The following is a 21610-nucleotide window of genomic DNA, read 5'->3' as shown; positions in this document are numbered from 1 at the left end:
AATATTGAGGTCGATTGGTCCTTGAAGTGGGAGTAATCAACCCTCCAAAAATTAGCAAAAACTGAAACCTGAAAGTCAGGGTTTTTGGCAGGTAACCAAATTAGCAGGTTAAGGAATTTTTGCTGTAGAAACAAATCCAGCCATCAGAAAGGGTCCAAACTTAGGTCGAGTAGGGCTTGTAGTAATAGGGAATCACCTCCAAAAAATTAGCTGCATCTGAAAAGGGAAACCCTAAAATCGATTGGAGTCAGGGTTTTTCAAAACCCTGACAAGTTGAGATTTGTAGCATAGAGCTGGAAAAAGGCTGCTTAGGGTGTTCCTCTATTAGAGGATCAGGTTTATCGAGATCTGGTCTCAAAGGAGGAACCCCAAAATCGCAGAAGAGGCTTCCAACTGTTTTTTAATAAAAAACGATAGGAGAGAAAGGGGGCAGCACTAAATCATCGATATGATATTTACCTCATTAGTGCTGCCCCTGTTTTTGTGCTGAAAAAGGAGAAAAACAGGAGCAGGAAAAAATGAGAAAAAAGGGAGAAGAAGAGGAGAGATTGATTGGAGGAAAAGAAGGGAGAAAATAGGGTTTTTCTCTCTAACCTAGATCAGACCAGCTCTGATACCATGTTGGTTGAACCGTGGGTTAGAGAGAGGGAAGAAAAATAATAGAATTGATTGATTTAATGAGAGAAAGACCCCCTCTATTTATAATAGAGAGGAAGTTACAACTTACATAAGCTAGGCGATGTGGGACTAAACCCACACAGCCAACTAAACTCTTAATAACATAAAATACCCCCCAAAAGGACCAGAATACCCCCACGGTATTCTAGAGTACATCATTTTAACAGTTGTAAATATCCAAATCATCCCGAACTACCTTTCCTAATAAATACTACTCATTGGTGCACAACAGAAAACTTGGATCAAACATTCCTACACAAGGATTTAAGTATTGGTATCGGGTATCGTATCAGACCGGTAATTTTAAGAGACGTAACATATCTGTAACGACCCAGCCCCTATTGGCATGATATTATCCGCTTTGGCCCAATGGGCCTCACAGCTTAAAACATGTCATACCAAGTAGAAGGGGCTACTCTCTATCAATAGCTCAAGATCACCCTCCCTAGCCGATGTGGGACTAAGTTTGCAATACCTCACCGATCTCCCGAACCCCCCGGTACTAAGCCGTCTCTTGGTGGGGAACCCTACGATACTTTGGTTTGATATTTTAGGACTTGAGAGACTTAAGTGCTATTATAAATAGATTGAATTTGCAAATCATTATAACAAACAAGGTGAGGGAATTGTACTAATACTTCTATATGATGTATATTAAAATGTATTGAGCATGGCTTTGTGTTTTATGATGTGTAATATAGTATATGAGCATGATATGGATTATTGAATGTTTGACTTGTATGCATGATTAATGAAAATGAGAGAATTGTATATGTGTTGCTATATGAGGTGTATTGAAATATTTGACATGACACAATTAAAATGATATGATTATGAGGTGAGTGATATGATGTTTTAAGTATATGTTAAGGTGTTATATGACAAGTTGTATTAGTATATGTTTGTGTACATGTTTGTGTATAAGAAATGTAAACATGTGAATGAGAAATGCAAATATGTGTATGAGATATGTGAACAAGAGTACAAGTTATATGAATAAGTGTACGAGATATGTGAATCAACTCAATCAAGTGAATGAGATTGATAATAGTAGTACTATGAGAACATGACCCTATGAATTCCATCCATTTCTAGTAGGGGGTTATGTACTGATGAGGTTTCTTACGAGCTAAGAACTCAATAAAATCATATATACGATACGAGAGCAAGCTAAGGACTCAGTAAAATTTTGTATGTGATACGAGATTACGAGTACGAGTCGTGTCATTCCTCTCTTGGGTTACAGTATTGGGGTAAAGATTTGATTTTTTGACATGAGACCAGGTTAACCTCTTCTATACAGTGCACTATCGGTATTTCACAATATTGGCTAATACCTGACATAACAGTAAAGCGTTGTATTTGTACACTATTATTGAAGCACATGAGCACTTGTTTGTATTGTATTATGTTTTCCTCACTGAGCTGTTAGTACATCCATGTAATAAATCTTCTTTTTCAGATGAGTTCAGAGGAGAGGTGTGCACAGCTCCAAACTCTATAGGTTGTGAGTGCATGTAGTGCACTAACCTTAGAGACAGGTCATGAAAACTTATGATGTTTGGATAAACAATGTGATAATACAATCTTTTGATGTAATATAACTTTTGATAAACATGTTGAACTTTAGCATTTGCCACTAGTACATGTATATACAATGTGTAAACCTTAAATCCAGCTCCAATTGTTGTTAAGTCTTCCGTTGTGTATGTTTGTGATGTATGGGAGTTGGGTTATTATACAAATGTGAATGGTAGTTTCTGACCAATGCCCGTGACGGCAGTACCTTATAACTGACTGAGTTTGGGGTCATTATAGTATCATAGCAGAGAGATGCAAGATACGCATGGAAATGGTCAAGAGAAGCATGGATGTGCTTATGATACATATATATATACAGTTTTGAAGCATAAAACACCTTATTATGTAACATGTAAATATATATCAGCTTGATGCAAGGTTTTGAGTCGTTTTTACCTAATCTAGTGATGCATAACAAAAAAAAATTAAGAATAAAAGAGACTTGAACACCAAAAAAATAAAGAGATCTGCAACTTTACCATTTTTTCACCCAAATCTGTTTCGATCGGTGATTTGAGCATTGCGGGTCCTCAAAACTTGTTGAAATGGTGAAGATTAGGGTCGTTTTTTAAGTTGGATCATTTTCTCCAACTCATATCGAATAGAAAAACAAGTTTGCAAGGCCTTCGGTTGCTATCAGTTTTGTATCTCACTCATGATTTCTGGTTTGCAGGTTTAAAGAAGGCATATCAAGTGTATCTTACCATTATCGGACCATATCATACCGATTGGTAAGTACTGTATCTGTACCCACCGATACAATACAATACCTTTTAATACTTAAAACCCTGATCCTACTTTTCAAAGCATGTTGGGAATTGTAGGAGAAGTGCTGAATATGATGGAAGAGATTTACAGATCGGATTTTATTGACAACTGAAAGACTTCAGACCAATCAGACCTCTTAGCAGATGATGCAGATCTGAAGACCAACCGTAGGAAGAACAAGTGAACTTGTTGCTGATTTATTGTTTTCCATATGGGCATGTGCAACGAAGGCCTGTGGATGCTCTAGCACTGATGGGTGATTTGATTCAGATTGAAGGAGCTAAAAGAGCCAGGGGTAAGCCTAAAATGACCCTAGGAGAAGAGGTGAGGAAAGACATGCATAGCTTAGGACTAGTAAAAAGTATGGCTTTGAATAGAGCTGAATGGAGAAAGAGGATCCATGTCGCCCCCATTTAGTTGGGATGAGGATGATTTGAGGTTGACAAAGGGAGAAGAAGACACTGTTGTTAGTTTCAAAATCATTGAAGTTCATGCCCATTAAATGCTTCTCTGCTGAAATAAGATTTTGCTTTGCTGCTATCGTGTTCTATACATTATACAACAGTATTTCAGCATTGGCATTGAATTCTGTTGGTTTTACGTAGGGATGTAAATGGATTGAATTTGGTCAGATAGTGGCATTATCATATTCATATCCGATTACATTCGGACAAATTCGAATAATATCCTATCAATTTTCGGACGGATTCGGATAATTTCCGAATAGTGATTTTTTTAATACAGATTCTCCAAAAATAGATATGAACACGGATTGAATACGAATTTTCAACTATCCGTTGACATCTTTACCGTTTTTATGATGAGGGTTAGGGTTGAGACTTGAGAGTTCAGCAACTACCCTTTCTTCTACTCTTCTTTTTTTGGGTGAATAAATAAATTCATTACCAAAGAGAAGAAAAAAGAATTACAGAGGGCCCCTAGGGGAAAGAAAAACACAACCAGCCAAAGCCTTAGCTAGGAGAGGCCGAAGAAACAAGAGAAACATTAGAGAGACCCCAGGAGTCAACAACGGGCCTGTTCCTTGGGGAGTCTAAACAACTAGAGGGGGGGGACAAGAGATAACTTTGCTTTAATCTCAAAGGAAATGGAATCCCAAATCTTTTGGTAAGAACGAGAGTTGGAGGTCCATTTCCTGATATTACGCTCCATCCAAATATGGTTGAGAGTGGCACAGAAGGCCAACTTCCATACCGCATCACAAATAGTGGAGCCAGCAAAGGTCATATCAATCCAAATCCACTCTCTAGAGAAGGGGAGAATTCTTCTACGGTCCGGCCAGCACTTGAGGAGGATGCCTTTCTAGATAGCAACAGCAGTAGGGCATTCAAAGAAGAGATGACACAAGTCTTCAACCTTGTTCCAACAGAGGCAGCAAGCAGATGAGACTTGGATCTGACGGCTGCGTAGAAAAGCCTGGGTTGGGAGACAATCGTTGAAGACTCTCCAAGCTGTAAAACAGTGGCGAGGAATGTGATGCTTGAACCAAAGAAGCTTGCGCCAAGGGACTAGCTGGCCTTTCATACGAATGAAGTTCCAAGCTGCTTTGGATTAGAAGAGGCCGGAGCTGTTAGTTAACCAAAGAACACAATCACCTCGGGAAGCAGGCCTTCTTGGAATAGCGGGGAGCTCATTCCAAATAAGGCTAAGAGAAGTGCCAGAGGGGGGAGGAGCCCAGCCATCTTGAGCAAGGATATCAGCAACCAATGAGAGCCTGTGGAGACCCGTGGCATAAATGGAAAAGGGGGTGACCTGATGGAGAAGAATCCCCAAAGGGTGCCAATTGTCCAACCAAAGGTAAGTGGAGAGTCCATCACCAACCTGGGAACGAATGACCTGAAGAACATGGTGGCGGCTAGCAAGAATTTTGCACCAGACCCAACAAGCATCGGAGGAAGAGGTTGCCGTCCAAATAGAGTCATGGCGAAGAGGACCCGAATAAACCCAATCAACCCAAATGCTTTTCTTCTTGGAAGCAATCTTCCAAATAAGCTTAATGATACCCGCAGCGTTCACCTCTTTGATTCTTCGGATGCCCAGACCACCTTCCTTCTTAGGGAGACACACAACGGCCCAGCTTAGGGGATGGAGGAATCTAGTGGAATCATTGCCCTTCCGGAGGAAGGAGGCTATGAGAGCTTCCAAGGACTTGATGGTAGCCTAAGGGAGCCCATAAATGCAAGACCAGTAGATATAAGATGACTCCAAGACTGATTTAATAAGGATCAACCTGCCTGCATAGGAGAGAAGTTTGCTTTTCCATAGTTGTAGCCTTTTCCTGATCAGATCAAGCATAGGGGTACAATGGTGAGCAGTAAGCCTTGTCGGGATCAAAGGAATCCCCAAGTACTTGACTGGAAGCTGGCCCTCAAGGAATCCAGATTTGGCAAGAAGAGCTGTTTTGAGTATCTCTGAGACCCCTGCAAAAAATATGAGACTTTGAAGGGTTGATGCGAAGGCCCGAGAGCTCGTGGAAATGCTTAAAGCAACTTAAATTACACTCAAGAGAAGTAACTGAGGCCCTTGAGAATATCATCAAATCGTCTGCAAAGGCCAAATGAGTACGCTTAAGGGCTTTACACTTGGGCATTGGCATAATAAGCTGCTGATCAGTGCAAATCTGAATTTCTCTGGAAAGGACTTCTAATGCCAAGGTGAACAAGTAGGGGGATAGAGGGCAGCCTTGGCGAATCCCCACAGAAGCGCCAAAATAACCAGCCGGGCTTCCATTGACCAGAACCGAGAACTTAGGGGAAGAAATGCAAGAGCTAATCCAATTTACAAAAGGCAGAGGGAACCCCATCTTAGTCATCACCTGAGCAATAAAGTCCCACCTCAGGGAGTCAAAGGCCTTGTGAATGTCAATCTTCAAGAGGAAAGAGGGGGAGTGATTTTTCCGATCAAACCCTCGAACTAAATCATTACACAGAAGGATGTTGTCCGGAATATTCCTGTCAGGGATGAAGGCCGTTTGGTTGTCACTGACCAAGACATCCACAACACCTTTGAGCCAACGAGCAAGAATCTTTGCAATGAACTTGTAAAGAAGATTGCAAAGAGCAATGGGCCTGAAATCATTCATGGCAATAGCACCTTCCGTTTTGGGGATGAGGCAAAGAAAGGTGTTGTTGATCCCTGTAATTTGACTTGGGTTGAGGAAGAAGCTTTCGATGGCAGCAACAAGGTCAGATTTGATGATATCCCACGCAGCTAAGAAAAACCCCATGCTAAAGCCATCAGGACCCGGAGAACCATTGACCTTGAGAGAGTGAATAGCTTCCACAATTTCCTCTTCTTTAGGGATAGAACTCAAAGAATCAAGGTAGGCCAGGCCAATAAATTTGTTGAGTAAATGGTCCGGGATGGGAGCAAGACTCTCCTGAGGACTGGAGAAGATGCTCTGGAAGTGCTGAACAGCCAAGTCTTTGATGTCTTTTACAGAGTTGACTAAGGATCCATCCGGACGGGTGAGCTGAATAATGTAGTTAGCATTAAGTCTAGCTTTCACCGATCGATGGAAATAGGCCGTGTTTGAATCTCCCAAGTCCAGCCAAGAGATCCTTGATTTTTGCTTAAGAAAACTTTCTTCCCTAGCAAGCAAGGAGGAGAGCTGAGAGGAGACTTCTTTCTCTTCAATGGCCAGGGAGACATTAAGGAGATCAGACTGAAGACAAGCCTGTATGGCAGCAAGCCTTTCTTTGCACTCTAGAACTTGATGAGAAACGTTGCCAAAAACCTTGATGTTCCAATCTTTAAGAGCAGCCTTAACATTTTTGAGCTTCCTAGAGAAAGCAGTGAGAGGGGTAGAGAAGGCAAAGATAGGCTTATTCCAGGCTTCTTGCACAACAGATAAGAAAGTTGGGTGAGAGGACCACATGTCAAAGTATTTGAAGGGTTTAGGGCCGAAAGAAGTGAAAGGTTGAATGGCTAAGGAGATGGGGGAATGATCTGAGATGTCTGGGTTTTCAAAAGAGGCCAGAGAGGAAGGGAAGGCTGCCAGCCACTCTTCATTGACAAGCATTCTGTCCAGCTTACAGGCAATTCGATTGCTTCCAGCCCTCTTGTTGCTCCAAGTGAGGGGAAAGCCAGCCCATCTGAGGTCATCTGCCCCCAAATCCTCAATGCAGTCATTAAAGGAATTCATAGCCTCCAAATCCATATGGTCCCCACCCTACTTTTCATGGCTGAACCTGATAATGTTGAAATCCCCTCCCACCCCCCATGGCTGAGATCCAATCTGGGTAGCAATAGACCTGAGATCAGCCCAGAGAGCAGTCCTATCAGCATGGCAGTTATGAGCGTACACCACAGTAAGGAAAAAAGGAAAATGGCCCAGGCAATCAAAGAACATGGTGTGCATGAACTAAGAGGAGGAAGAAGAGAGTGAGATGGAGATTCTGTGAGGGTCCCATAAAATCTAAATACGGCCATTGGTGTGATGAGAGTAGTTTGAAAGAAGCGACCAGCCCGGGGCAATAGAGCTGAGAATTTTGGACTAATTAGGCTCTTTGATATGGGTTTCAAGAAGGCAGCAAAAACAAGAATGAGAGGAATGAATACAAGAGTGCACAACGGATTGCCAGAGGGAGAATTGAGCCCTTTGGTGTTCTAAATGATGCCACGGATCATAGAGGAAGGGGGAGGAGGGGCAGCGATGACTCAAGGGGCCTGGTCAGAACAGCCCGAGACCTGGTTTCGCTGTGGTGACAGTGCTGGTACAAGCTACGAAGGGAGGTAGCAGCTGCAGGAGGAGGGGGTGGAGAGGCTCACAGGGAGAAAGGTGGGCGGAGGATGGCGGTCTGTCGGGTGGAGAAGACGATTAAACAGCCTGGGTTGGATAGGATCCAGACAAAGAGAGAGTGCCCGACCCAATAGAGGAACTGGGTAAAATTTGGGAAGAGGGAGAAAAAGCTTGACCCGACCCGGAAGGTAGCAGTGGAGAGAAGCCAGAGGCATAACCCGTTGAACAGAGCACATGAGGGTGGGGGCCCACCAAGTCAAGACTAGTAGTAGACCCAACGAGAGGGTTCAAAAAGGTCGTCGAAGCCAGAAGGGGGGGATCTTCTCTTGTAGACAAAGTCTCAACAGCACAGGCCTTTCTAGCTGACGAAGGCACAAAAGCGCAGACGGAAGAGATCAAAGGATCAGCAGAGGATCTCAGAGCATTCGCTACACTCGAAGCGTTGGGGGAAGGAGCAACAGCTCCAAAGCTAAGAGTGGAAAGGTCAAAAGAGCAGCCTTCTGCCATACAAGATCTGCTCCGAGGTAAGACTACAAACTGGGGCTTTTCGGGGCAAGAGAGAGGCTCCGTACACTCAACGTCCTCAGCAGAAGAGGGAAGGCTGAATCGATTCTGAGCGTCAGACCAGCGCTGCTCCTTCGATTGCGACTGGACATTTGAACTTTCCGGCCAAGTCTTCTTCTTCCAACACTGATTCCGGTATCGGAAGCGAGATCTACCACGAGAGGGAGACCGAGCAATAGCAGCACAATGGGCATCAGCCGGGGTTCCATCAGAGGGGTTGGGGTCAAGTCCAACGGGAATAGCTCCACCATTGCCGATGGGAGCTTCTCCAGCTGAGGGAGCAAGAGCATCACGAGGGGTCAAGCCCACAGCATCACAGGGCTTTTCCGAAAGAGAGTAGAGGAGGGAGTCGTGCCCAAAGACTTTGCAAACCAGGCACTGAGGGGGCTTCCAGTCGTAGTGCACCTCTTGCTCAAAAGAAAACTCATCTCCTTCGTTGAAAGCGATAAAGGAGGGTAGGGAGTCTTCCGCCGAGACTTCGACACAGATGCGCGCATAAGCAAGACGGTCCTTATGCCTAGTTCTCAAATCAGAGAAAAGAGGCTTGCCCAGCACAGAGCCAATAGAACTAAGACCATCCGAGCACCAGTAGTGCAAAGGTAACCCCGGAAGAGATACCCACAGTGGAATAGAGGATAGGTCAACACGCCGGAGTTGAAGCTGACGGCTCCATTGGTGCAAGAAAATTGGCATTTTCCCAACTTGCCAAGGTCCTCCTTCAAGAGCACGCAGCTTGTCAAGCGATAAGGAGAATTTGAAAATGAAAAAGTCATTGTCAAGCAGGTAAGTGTCAAGAGATCCCTGAGGGCGCCATTGTTTCGAGAGAGAGAGCGAGCTTGACCACATGAAAAGGAGGACGTCGACCCAGGAAATTACCAACAAGGCAATCTTCCCACAATTTTGCTTCGGATTCCAGAAGATCAGGAGAGCACATAACAACTTTCGTAGAGCCAACAGATACAAGAGGGACAAAGTGAAGCGGTAATCCATCGGAGCGAGAGGAGGAACTGCCAGCGACGAGAGAGCTCCGTGAAACTTGAATAGGAGCAAGTGGGTGCGGGGAAATGGAGGCGGGGGGGCAGGGACATAAGGTCATAATGCAGGTGAGGGAGGGTCAGGCCTGCCGGAAGTGAAAGTTCAAGGACAAGAGGAGAGGGTCAGGCCTGCCGGAAGGCCGGCAGGGGAGGTACAAGCGGAGAGGACATCAACTTAAAGCTCACTGGTTACCTCATTCATCCATTCTGATTGCACTCATGTTCATTGCTGATTCTTCTTCTACTCTTCTTAATCCTTGATTTTCTTACGTTTTTTACTTTTGATTTTATCTTGTATTTATTTTAATAGATATTATAAAAATAAGATAACAAAATCCAATAAGGTAACTTAAAAGGATAGACGAACACAGAGATATATTTCAGATATTTTATTACCGTTGGATTGCTAAACGAATCGGATAATAATCGGTCAGATAAGGGGATTATCATATTCGTAACCGATTAGTTTCGGACGGATTCGGATTCTCCTAAACGGATACGAATGCGGATTGAATACGGATTTTCGAATATCCATTTACATCCCTAGTTTTACATATACTGGAACCATCTTCCACACTACAAGCCTAGGACGCCCCTCCATTGCCTTGTGTCGCCTAATCGCCTTAAGGCCCTTAACAACTATGCTATAGTGTCCCCTCCTAAAAGCAGCACTAGTACTCTGGTTTAGGAAGATTTTCACTACCGGGGTAAGAATGAACAAAAGGCAGCTAACCAATCTCTTTGAAACCAGATGCTCGGAGATGTTTGGTTCGTAGGGCGGGGAAGAGGGCCAAAAAACGAAAACCAAGCCATAAGTTCTTCCATTACGGCTACTCCGAAATATTTCACTACCACCAACTCCATCCATTACTGGAGACGGAAGCAGCTATCCCTAATGCCTTGCCCCTCTCCCTCCAGTAGGGAGCTGAACCCTACGAGTGAGAGAGATTGAATGACCTGGTAGGCTTTATTAGATTCAACCTTTATCGGCGATGATCCGTCTCAAAACCAGGATATGCAAGCACGGGATTCCCCACTTCCGGATAGAGAGGCTTTTTCAAAACCATCCCCAGCATGTGCTATTTGAAGTTAAAAATCGATTTTTCATAGCTGTATGCTGCAGTACCACCAGAGAGATCTTTTTTTAATCTTAATAAATATTTTGGTGGCCTTTCCTAGTGACAGTTGAATGGTTTTAGACTTTTAGGAGGAAGATATTAAGTTATTGGTGATATTTGCTAGATTTGGAATCCTATTGGAATTGTCACAAAATTATGATTAATAATTAGTCTGTTCCAAGTTACTATTCACAGTGGTATTGTTTGCACTTTGCAGTACTATTTGTGGGCCCAAAACACACAGGCAGACAGGTTTTTTACCAACCTGTCCTGCATCACTCTGCATCAGCGGTATTCTTGTGTTTTGGTTTTGCAACAATAAGAACTCAATAACCACGTAGGAAAATGTGTGAATGAGAAGCAAAATCTAGGCCTAAGAACTTACTGATAATGTTAAACCTGTGTAGAACAATAAGCATCAGGTCAATTATCAGAAGAACAGTTAACAAAGCAACAAACTCATAGTGATGGATTCACAGAAAGAAGAGCACTCACACCGATGGCATATGTTTAAATAGACGGAGATCCCATACATCTTGAGGTACAATAACTGTATTCACTAGTTCCTGACAGATGACACATAAAAAAATTATTTATTATCAAAAAATGGGGCTAAATATTAATGTAGAAAAAATCTAGACTTAGTACGACAAGAAAAGACATCACAAGGAATATATGGAAGGATTATTTATCAATATACATTCGAAATCATGTTCCCAAGGAGCACCAAAGCAGCATCTGCCTGTACAACAGTAACATGATGTGCCACATTAGAACATCAAATACACAGAAGAAACATAAGATACAGCATTAAAAGTGACAAGGTACAGTGAGAATGCAGGAATGCAAGATAAAACATTAGAAAAACAATAAAGAAAAAACTGTAAAATTATAAAAAGGAAAAGAAAAGGGTTCCGTCCAGGTGACAGGTGCACAGAAATTCCAAGGCCACTGACGCTTTATCTGTCTACGCACCAAGATCAGCTTTAGTCCAAAAAATGGGGGAAACAAGGGAGGTAAAGACTGAGGGGAGGGGGCAAATGGGGAAGAAGAAGACAAGAAAAGAAGAGGAAAGTAGACAGAAAAAATAAAGCATACATGAAAATAGAATCCACACAGAGGATGGAACATATTTTTCTTAACTATCATGTAAATGTTGGGCTACTGCTCTCACCTAAGAGTCAGCTGCACGCCAAGGCACTGGCAACCACCATGGCACCTTAGCCCCATGACCCATGTTTGAAATTTCACAAAATATTTTGGTTAAACGAAACCAGGTGCGATACCTGGGTCTTACCATGTTTCAATTGAAATTGCACAATTTCAGGGAAATTTCAACCATAATTTCAGTATCATTTCGGTCAAACCCTTTGTATAAAAGGCCTGATTTCAATCAAACTGTCGACCATGTTTCGTGTTTCAATCTCGTTTCACTAGTTTCGACTCCAAAGAGAGAAACTTCCTAGAAAATCTCAGTTTTTGCGATTTTTGGCCAAATCACTCCCATTCCTTTGTAATGAACCATGCATAACATTTGATAATTACGAAATGGTTTCTAATTCTATGTTTATTCATTACTAAAGCATATTTTAGTTATTTTAGTAAATTTGTTTGAATTATGTGTGTTGTAGTACTAAATTTTGTGTATACAGCATCGTACCAACTTAGGGTCCAAAGCCAAACTACCATTTTGGGTATGTTTTATTACAATCTAAGGGTTCCACTATGTTTAAAGGGCCTAATATAGGGTTGCCTATAAGTTTCGGGAACTAATTTGGTTATTTGGGCCTGAAATCATCAATCGAAACCAGCAACCGAAACCTTCCAGGTTTTGACCAAATATTCGTGGTTTTGAGCCTGGTCGAAACCAGGATCAAAACCGAAACCTTGAACCTTAGCCATGACAACTATTCCTACAAGCCCATTGTGGGACCACTTTTCTACACACCATCATTTTTTTCCCCTTAAGTGGACAAGAGTATTCGGCATTCTAACTGTTGGACAGATGAATAATTCCCAGGATAGCCAGATGTCAAATTTGGAGGCCCATCTCAACCATATGCCCACAATGTATGGGGTTTTCTACTCTTTCTTAAATGTTCCTTGTTATTCAGAGTCACAAAAGGAAATTTTAAAAGGATTATAATAGAAGCCGTTTTGGTTTAGAACTTAAAATATAACTAGATAATGACGTAGATAACATGTCCACGATATTTGGGCACTAACCTAGCCGTCATGTAGCAGTTACAGCGGATGTGTGGGAAAGGTTTCCCATTAAGGGAAATTAAGAATCATGCCCCGAAAAACAAATTAAAAAATTTTAGAATAGTCGTCCTCTTTGCTCTCTCTCCTTTCTAAATTACAATAATTTAAGCTCTGCTTTTTTCTAGCAGGAAAGAACTACTGAAATAAGTCATATCCGCTGCAGACAGCACTAATTTGCAAAATATTTCAAGAGGTAGGAAATTCAGGGACAAAGTCCAAAGTTTTTTGAGTTGATTTGGTAAAGCCTGGAATTGTCTAGGATATGTTAAGAGGAAAAAGAACTCATGAATAAGAAATCCCAAGATTCTACTTTTAATATGATGTCATGCACACAATGTCCACAGAAAATGGAACAAAGGACTCTTCATGTATAAATGTATCTCAATGACTAAAGACCTTAAAAACCATAAAAGTGGTGTTTATATCAATAAGATAATAAATTTCTGTATGTTGATAGCATGGGATGACAGATTTATATTACAGGGTGATTCAGCCAATCATTGGCTGGATGAGGGTTCATCAGCTGAACCATGGACATTAGATTCCCAACTTCCCGGTTGAACTGCTTGTTCCAACGGAAGCTGAGAGTGATAAAGAGATGGCACATGATCAGATGATTTAGCAAAATAAGGAGTTATGCTGCCTTGATTGTTGATGTATACATTTATGTTGCCCTTACTTAGGAGTTTAAGCTTTTAGTCTAAGCGGAAACAAACATTGATTCCCTCACATGTAATGCTCGAGATTTCTGCTTGCGGATAACTTTGTTCACCATATGCTCTTGTGAGGTTGTACTCCTCTATTCTTTAACATTCAGGTAATAAACAACATAATTAATAAGAAAAATAAAAAAGTTAATCACACAACTAATTAGAAGGCTGTCCCAAAATGTTGAATTGTACAGTTGCCTTATTTTAGCTGTTTCAATGGGCTACATTTAGCTTTAATTGATGAATACTAAGATTGTTTTTCATTGTAAAATTCTAATTCAACTGAAATCAATAAATACGAAGTTCCTCTCTACCAAAATATAACCTTACACTAAAGAGTGGAGAACCATTTTGAAAAAACAAAATATCACTGAAGTAAATACTATAATCAAAAAAGCACTAGTAGAAGGTGATGGACTGAAGGATCTCCGGCGATGCCTCCTCCCCCTCAGGTAGCTCTGCCTGCTGCCTCCCCTCACCCCGCTTGCCCTGCTTCCCCCCACCCTGCTTCTTCGAATGCTCTCCCCAACTCTCCTCCTCCCAGAATTTCACCCACCCCTGACGCTCCCACCTCTGCTTCACCCACAGCAAACACCTCTAACCCTGTAACCATATCCCCTACCTGGAGTTCTCTTCTATCCAGCAACACCTCCAACCCCATCGACAGACACTCCTTGCATTTTGTCCCTCCCTCCACCATCGATGACACCAGGGTTGGTTACTGTCCCAAGGGCTTGCTTGATGCTGAAATCACCAAATGGCAGAGCTGTCTCGTGGGGCACTTCCTTGGCGCTCGAACTCCTTTTCATGTTGTTAAAGCTTCTCTGCTCAAACAGTGGCGCGCAGCTGGAGCTGTTTTCACTTATCTCCTCACCAATGGCATCTTCATCTTCAGGTTCTCTGACGATGCCGATAGATCTCGTGCCTTGGAGGGTGGTCCTTGGTTGATAGGCAAGAAGCCGATCTTCCTCCGGCAATGGAACCATCGCTCCTCCCTCAGTCGAATCGATCTCAAGTCCATTCCCATTTGGGTCAACTTGCCTAGCCTCCTTCTCCACTACTGGTGTGCCTTAGGCCTCAGTATAGTGGGTTCGACTATCGGCAACCCTCTCTTCTCCGATGAAAGAACTAAGAAAATGGATCGGCTCTCCTTTGCGCGAATATGTGTTGAAGTCTCTGCAGAGGTGCCTCCACCGGAGTTTGTCACCATCCAGGAAGAAGATGGCCACACCTTCACCCAACGAGGCTCTTATGAATGGCTACCCCAGTACAACCCAATATGCAAATCCTTCGGACACCCATCGAAGCAGTGCCAGGCCACTTGCACCCCTGCTACATCTCCCTCGTCATGCGCTGCGGCCCTTTTGGCAGACTTAGTGGATCATCGACGCAGCTCTCTCGACTCCAACTCTTGTGCCATTCCAGCAGCCTCGCTTCCTATGGCGGAGACAAAGGATTGTTTGGTCGAAGATGCTGATGCCTCATGTGCTACCTCGAATGATGACGAAGTTGTCGCCTTGCCCCTGGCCTCGCTCAAAGCTTTGGCGAAGCCTTCCCAGTTGTCTGTAAGACCACTACAGCCTTCTCGGGGCCGGAAAAAGACCAGGAACCGTCGCCGGAGAAGAAGCCCTGAACCTGACGAGGTTCCCAACGTTGGCGAAGTTCCTGATGCCCACCAACCTCGCGATTCAACAGGGGTTGACCACAACAAGTTTGCCGTCCTCCTGTCCCTGGATCTCAACACTGATGGTGTCGTTGCAGCCTCGACTGCTCCTCCTGAGCTCTGCGAGACCAATTTGCAGGCCACCCCTGCTCCCCCTCTTTCGCCTTCGTCCAGCTTTCCTCCCAACTTTGGCAAACCAAATAACCCCTTTTCTCCTGCCACTCACAAGCTTTCACCTTTTTACACCAAACCACCCTCACCCTCCCCCTCCCAAGATCACCTTTTCACCAAACCCTCCCCCCACGTGACAACATCCCTTTTGTCCCTCTCAATCTCCATATTCCCCCCTTCGTCCCTACTAAAGACAACACCCCAGCCTTTGACCCGACCCATCAACCCGCCCTCTTAACCCAGCCCATTTACCCAACCATTTTATCCCTTTCCACCTTACGTAACCACCCTGGCCTGAACCTCTTAAGAGCTACACCTGAACCGAACCAACTTAGATCTGAACCTGAACCGAACCATCTTAGACCTGAACCTATCCCTGTGGTTGGACCCTCCTCTTCCCTTGGTATGCTATCCTCTTTGCTCCTTTCCCCAGCATCTTCTCCCTTGGTCTGCTTCCCCCCCTTGCGTGAGTACCGCTTGAGACCCCGCAGTGTCCCCCCGGGTTCCCGGGTCAGTTCCACAGCTGGATGGTTGCCCCTTCCCCCCCCCTTGCTCATGATCCCCTGAACCATCTGGAATGTCCATGGCCTTAATGCCCCGGCTAAGCAAGCTGAAATTCGTGCCCGCATCAAATCCTCTAAATCCTCCCTCTGTTGCCTCCTTGAAACGAAGGTTCTTGAGTCCAACTCCTCTCGCATCGCTCATTCTATAGCCCCCTCCTGGTCCCTCATCTCCAACTACTCCCACTCTCCAAATGGCCGTATCTGGGTTCTTTGGGATCCCTTCAAATTCCACCTGTTGGTTTCGTCTGCCTCCCCCCAATATCTCCATCTCAGCATCTCTGATCACCTTCACAACCATCTCTTCTTTTTCACCATGGTGTATGCTTTCAATCGGCCTCCGGATCGGCTCCCACTCTGGGACGACATCCATATTATCTCCCAGTCCGTTGGTTCCGTCCCCTGGGGCATGGGCGGCGACTTCAATGTCGTCCGTTATAGCCAGGAAAAGCTAGGTGGTTCCCCCATTGATCACCATGCAGTTGATGCCTTCAATTCTTGTCTTGAGGATGTTGGTCTAAACGACCTCTGCTGGTCGGGTGCTGAGTTTTCTTGGCACAATAAGCGCTCTGGCGTTGATAGAGTTGCTTGCAAACTTGACCGGGTTCTCGTCAATGATCCCTGGCTCTCATCCCTTCCTTCTTCTTACACTGTTTTTGATCTCCCAGGCCTCTCTGACCACTCCCCCATGTCCCTCTTTGTCCTTCCCTATCCCTCCTTTGGTCCCAAGCCCTTTAAATTTTTTTATATATGGTCCTCCCATTTGATTTCCTTCCTCTGGTCCAGTCTTCTTGGAATATCCCTGTTCAGTCCTTCTCCTCCCCTCTCCTTGCCTTCTCTAAAATGCTCAAAAATGTCAAATCTGCTCTCAAATCTTGGAACTCTTCCACCTTTGGAAATATCTCTTCCCGTGTCTCCTCCTGTCGTGTCACCCTTTCCTCCATCCAGCTCCATCTCCAGGCTGACCCATTTAATCCCTCTCTCGCGGAGGAGGAATCCCTTGCCGCCTCTGAGCTCGCCTCCTCTCTCTCTCTGGAGGAGAGCTTCTTGAAACAAAAATCCCGAATCAAATGGCTTGAACTTGGTGATTCTAACTCTACTTTCTTTCACCGTTCCCTCAAAGCCAGAACCAACTCCAACTCCATTCTCTCTCTCACCTCCTCCGATGGATCGGTTCAATCCTCTGTTGATGCCATCAAATCTGAAGCCGTGTCCTACTTCACCAATATCTTTTGCCCTCCCCCCTCCTCTCATCCCATCATCCCTGAAGGCCTCATCAATAAATTCGTTCCTTCCAACCTCTTCAACTCCCTTTGCTCCATCCCCTCTGATGCTGAAATTGTTTCTACTGTCTACTCCCATAAGGCCAACAAAGCTCCTGGCCCTGATGGGTTCAGTATGGGTTTCTTCTCCTCCTGTTGGGACATCGTTGGATCCGATCTCATATGTGCCATTAAGAGCTTCTTCTTTAACCCCCATCAAATCCTTAACATCAACCACACCTTCCTCTGCCTCATCCCCAAATCCTCTGGTGCCTCCTCCATGGCGGACTTTAAACCCATTTCCCTTTGCAACCTTCTTTATAAGTTCATTGCCAAAATCCTAGCCAATCGGCTTCAGCTTGTCATTGATTCCCTTGTCAGCCCCAAGCAGCCCGCCTTCATCTCTGGGAGAAGTATTTCGGACAACATCATCCTCTGTCAGGAAATTGTTCGAGGCTTTCACCAGAAATCCACTCCCCCTTCAGCCCTGTTGAAAATTGATATCCACAAGGCCTTCGACTCCATTCGTTGGGACTTCATCACCCAAGTCCTTCTTAAGATGTCCTTCCCCCCAACCTTTGTCAACTGGATCCAATTCTGCATCTCTTCCCCTCACTTCTCCGTTCTCCTCAACGGCAGCCCCGCGGGTTACTTCCCCTCCTCTGCTGGCATCCGCCAGGGATGCCCCCTTTCCCCCCCTCCTCTTTTGTCTCTCCCTTGAGGTCCTCTCCCACAGTCTCTAGTCCAAAATCGACCTCCACCTCATCACCCCCATCCTTAAGTGCAAGCCCACCAACCTGACCCATCTTTCTTTTGCCGATGACCTAATGATCTTCTCCAAGGCCGATCCATCCTCCATTGAAAACATCATGTCCTCCCTCCACCTTTTTCAGGGTCTCTCAGGTCTTCTCATTAACCTCCTCAAATCCCAAATCTTCATTGTCGGGGTTCCTGACTCTACCAAAGCGGTCCTCTCCACCATCACTGGCTTTCCCATTTCCACCTTACCTGTCCGCTACCTTGGCCTGCCCCTTATACCAACCAGACTCTCAGCCCATCATTGTAACCCTATCCTTGACCTTCTTCGCAAGAAACTTCAGCTCTGGAAAGCCAAACTTTTATCCTATGCAGGTCGCCTTGAGCTTATCAGATCGGTTCTCCAGTCTTGTTACATTTATTGGAGCGGTGTTTTTGGCCTCCCTAAGGCTACCATCAAGGCTGCCGAGTCCATTATATGTGCTTTCCTTTGGAAAGATGTGGACTCTGCCAGGTTCCTCCACCCCAAGAGCTGGGCTTCTATTTGCCTCCCCAAATTTGAAGGAGGTCTTGGTCTCAGAAGGATTAAAGATGTCAACCTTGCTGGTTCTATGAAGCTACTATGGAAGCTCATCACCAACAAATCCAGCATTTGGACTTCCTAGGTGTATGCGGGGCCTCTTCGTAGAGACTCTATTTGGATGGTCAGCTCCAGCCCTAATTCTTCTTGGATATGGCGCAGAATTCTTCAAGTGAGGCACATAGTCAGGGGTGCTATTTCTTGTAGAATTGACGATGGGACGCAAACCTATCTTTGGCTTGACAATTGGCACCCTTCAGGTGTCTTAGCCTCTTTAGTCAGCCACCGTGCCATCTATGATTCCGGCTTGGACAGATTTACCCCTGTGGCTTCTATCATTACCAACGGCTTATGGTCCCCCCCCCTCCTCTCCCCCCTCTAGCGGATCTCTGGAGCTCCCTTCCCCCTATCCCACCTGGACACAGAGGCAAAGGAGACACCATCTTATGGCTCCCCTCCACCACAGGCACATTCAGCTCCCAATCCACTTGGGACATGGTCAGACACAGAGGGACCCCCTGTCCTTGGCAAAAAGTGGTTTGGTTCAAAGGTCACATTCCAAGACAGAGCTTTACTGCTTGGCGTGCCCTAGCAAATTGCCTCTCAACTCAAGCATTCCTCTCCCACCGCCACTTGTAAGTCTCTCCTAGATGCTGCCTCTGTTGGAATGGGCATGAAGACATAGATCATCTTTTCTTCACTTGCCCTTTTGCTGCCTCCATTTGGAACCGAGTTCTTCACCATTGCTGGCCTGCTCGTAGAAGGCCTCTTCCCCTCTCTCGTGAATGGGTTTGGATTCATATGACTTTTGGAGGCAAATCGATTTGTGACACGGTTGGAAAGCTTGCCTTTTGTGCTACTATATCTCACATTTGGATGGAGCGTAACCTCAGAAGATGGACGTCCAACTCCCGCTCTTTTGACAAGATTTGGAAGGCCATCTTCTTTGATGTTTCATCTAAACCTTTATCCCTTTCCCCGAGTAGTGTTAGAGATACCCCAAGGAACAGGCTTATTGTTGTTTCCTGGGGTCTCCCTCTCACCATTTTGTGCCCTACCTAGTCTCTGGCTAGCTTAGGCTTTGTTGGCCTCCGGGCTTGTATATTCCTCCTCTTTTCTTCGTAATTAAATTTTTATTCATCCAAAAAAAAAAATACTATAATGGTATAGATACAAGGTCGGGATCGCAAGAAGAAAGGCCTGATAGGTCTACCCTGCTGAAGTGCACTACAATGACCTGTATAGAACAAAACAACCACCTTACTAAAGTCTCCGCACTCTGATCACCAACTATATGCTAAATGCCAATCGGTTAATACATGTGAATCATCAAATGCTTTCATTTTATTTCATACTTAGTAAGTTTGTATCGATTAGACTTTTTCCGCTGTGGGGGTTGGGGGGAAGATGTGTGCTAGATAATATAAAATATTGAAGACAATATCTCTTTGGTTTCATCTCCAAAAACTCAACAAATCTTGTGATAAATTTATTTAATCAATAAAATTGAAAAGATGATCTCCACATGCCCTACCCATGTGGAGGACGACTGATTTGACTACAACAAATATGGGTAGCAATAGTTTAACACTCACATATCTTAAACCACACTTTTGGAGTAAGGCTCTTTGAAATAAATTTTATCTTGTTTATCGGAGATAAAATTAAAGAAATGGTAACCAAATCACCTCTTTGTTTTGGACTAGCATTTGCTTGTTATCTCATTGTTATATGGAACTATATTCTACAGCTAGGAGTAAATATCATATAATATTTCAAACTTCCAACCATTATCCTTTGAAAAGTTTATTCTCTCTAAATTTCCAACCTTGTAGCTGATATCTCTATGCATTCCACATGCAGCTTCTTAACACCTGTCGATACTCTTACCAAATGTGGTCCAAGCCCTTTAATTAATCCTGATTTCAGTTGCACATCTCAAAATCAGCTGCAATCACCTTCCAACAAAGTGTTCAGTGCTAATCAAGCATCACTTGTCCCTAAAACCAAGTTTCGAGAAGCAATTACTTCATTTTCAAAATTCATTTAAAACCCTCCTATCACCCTCCCCCCAAAAAAAAGTTCTGTAAACCAGTCTAAACTTAACCAATATTTTCCCCCTTCTACGCGCTTCATCCATTTCCATAAGAAACCCAAACCCTCTTGCATTATTTTCTGATCTCTTAACCAGAGATATTGGAGTAAGGTAAAACGTTAGGCAGAATACTTACCAAGGTAGTACTCTCAACAAGGAGGATTCTTTCTACAAAGAAGAATTTTCTCTCAAAGCCCAAATAAGTGAATAAAAGCTTCCAAAATGACCTTCCAAGTAGTTCTGCAATCATCAAAAAAACTTACTCTACCTCACCAGCCCCAACTGAAGCGCTTTCCATTAACTCGAAACAATCAAAAGATTCCTCCAAGTAGTCCCATAATAATCCATAACTGGAGTAGTGCATCAAATACAGCCAAAAACACCAATATTAGATTGGTGTATTACAAAAGAGAGATTACAAGGCTCCTATAGCACTTTGGAACCCTTTCCCGCTTATTTGCTCCTAATACCATCCAGCTAAAAGCCTTCCCATCCAAAAATAAAGAACAGTGATGCAGTTAAATTATACCTCGATCCTGTAAGGAGGCCTAGATGCAAGCATAGGAGGCCCAAAAGGGGATTGGCAGTCCAATAGGCTGAAAATAAGCTTTGGGTACTTATTTTATAGGTTGGGCCTTTTATTTTATTGGGTTTCTTTGCAATGGACCTTATTGATAAGCCCATAAAGGGGGAGAGGAAAAGTTAGTACACGGGATTAGTAGTTAAGATTTTGACTTAGGTTATGATACATAATAGCTTTAAGAGTTTGTTTTCGAGTCTTTTACTTTATTCAATGTGTGAGACTGGTTAGGAATCATTTTATAAGTCAATTTACGAATTTCAAAAGGTATCTATATATGTAATACAAATCCCCCCCGGAAAAAAAAATCAATTAACCATGAATTGAGTAAAGAATGCAACTTCTTTTCAAGAGGTATGGAGCAATTGAGCTTTGCATACGGGATTGGTATTCCAACCTGAACTCGCTGCCCAAGTAGTTCAATTAGTTCCGCCGTATCCTACACTCGCCTGCTGCTTCTCCCCCT

General features: G+C 43.9%; 1 protein-coding gene across 3 annotated transcripts in view; it reads right to left on the bottom strand.

The window, feature by feature from the left end:
• Positions 1-21610, bottom strand: part of LOC122654333 (serine/threonine-protein kinase ATM) — a 186430-nt gene that overhangs the window by 140733 nt on the left and 24087 nt on the right. For all 3 annotated transcript variants that reach the window (XM_043848385.1, XM_043848386.1, XM_043848387.1), the window contains exons 14-15: positions 11203-11244; positions 10998-11068 (exon numbers count right to left, since the gene is read on the bottom strand). In XM_043848385.1, coding sequence (XP_043704320.1) covers positions 10998-11068; positions 11203-11244 — 113 coding nt within the window. The remainder of the gene's footprint in view (positions 1-10997; positions 11069-11202; positions 11245-21610) is intronic.

This window comes from Telopea speciosissima, chromosome 3 (assembly GCF_018873765.1).
Source record: "Telopea speciosissima isolate NSW1024214 ecotype Mountain lineage chromosome 3, Tspe_v1, whole genome shotgun sequence".
In the NCBI taxonomy this organism is placed as follows: Eukaryota; Viridiplantae; Streptophyta; class Magnoliopsida; order Proteales; family Proteaceae; genus Telopea; species Telopea speciosissima.
This window is presented reverse-complemented; position numbering and strand designations above follow the sequence as displayed.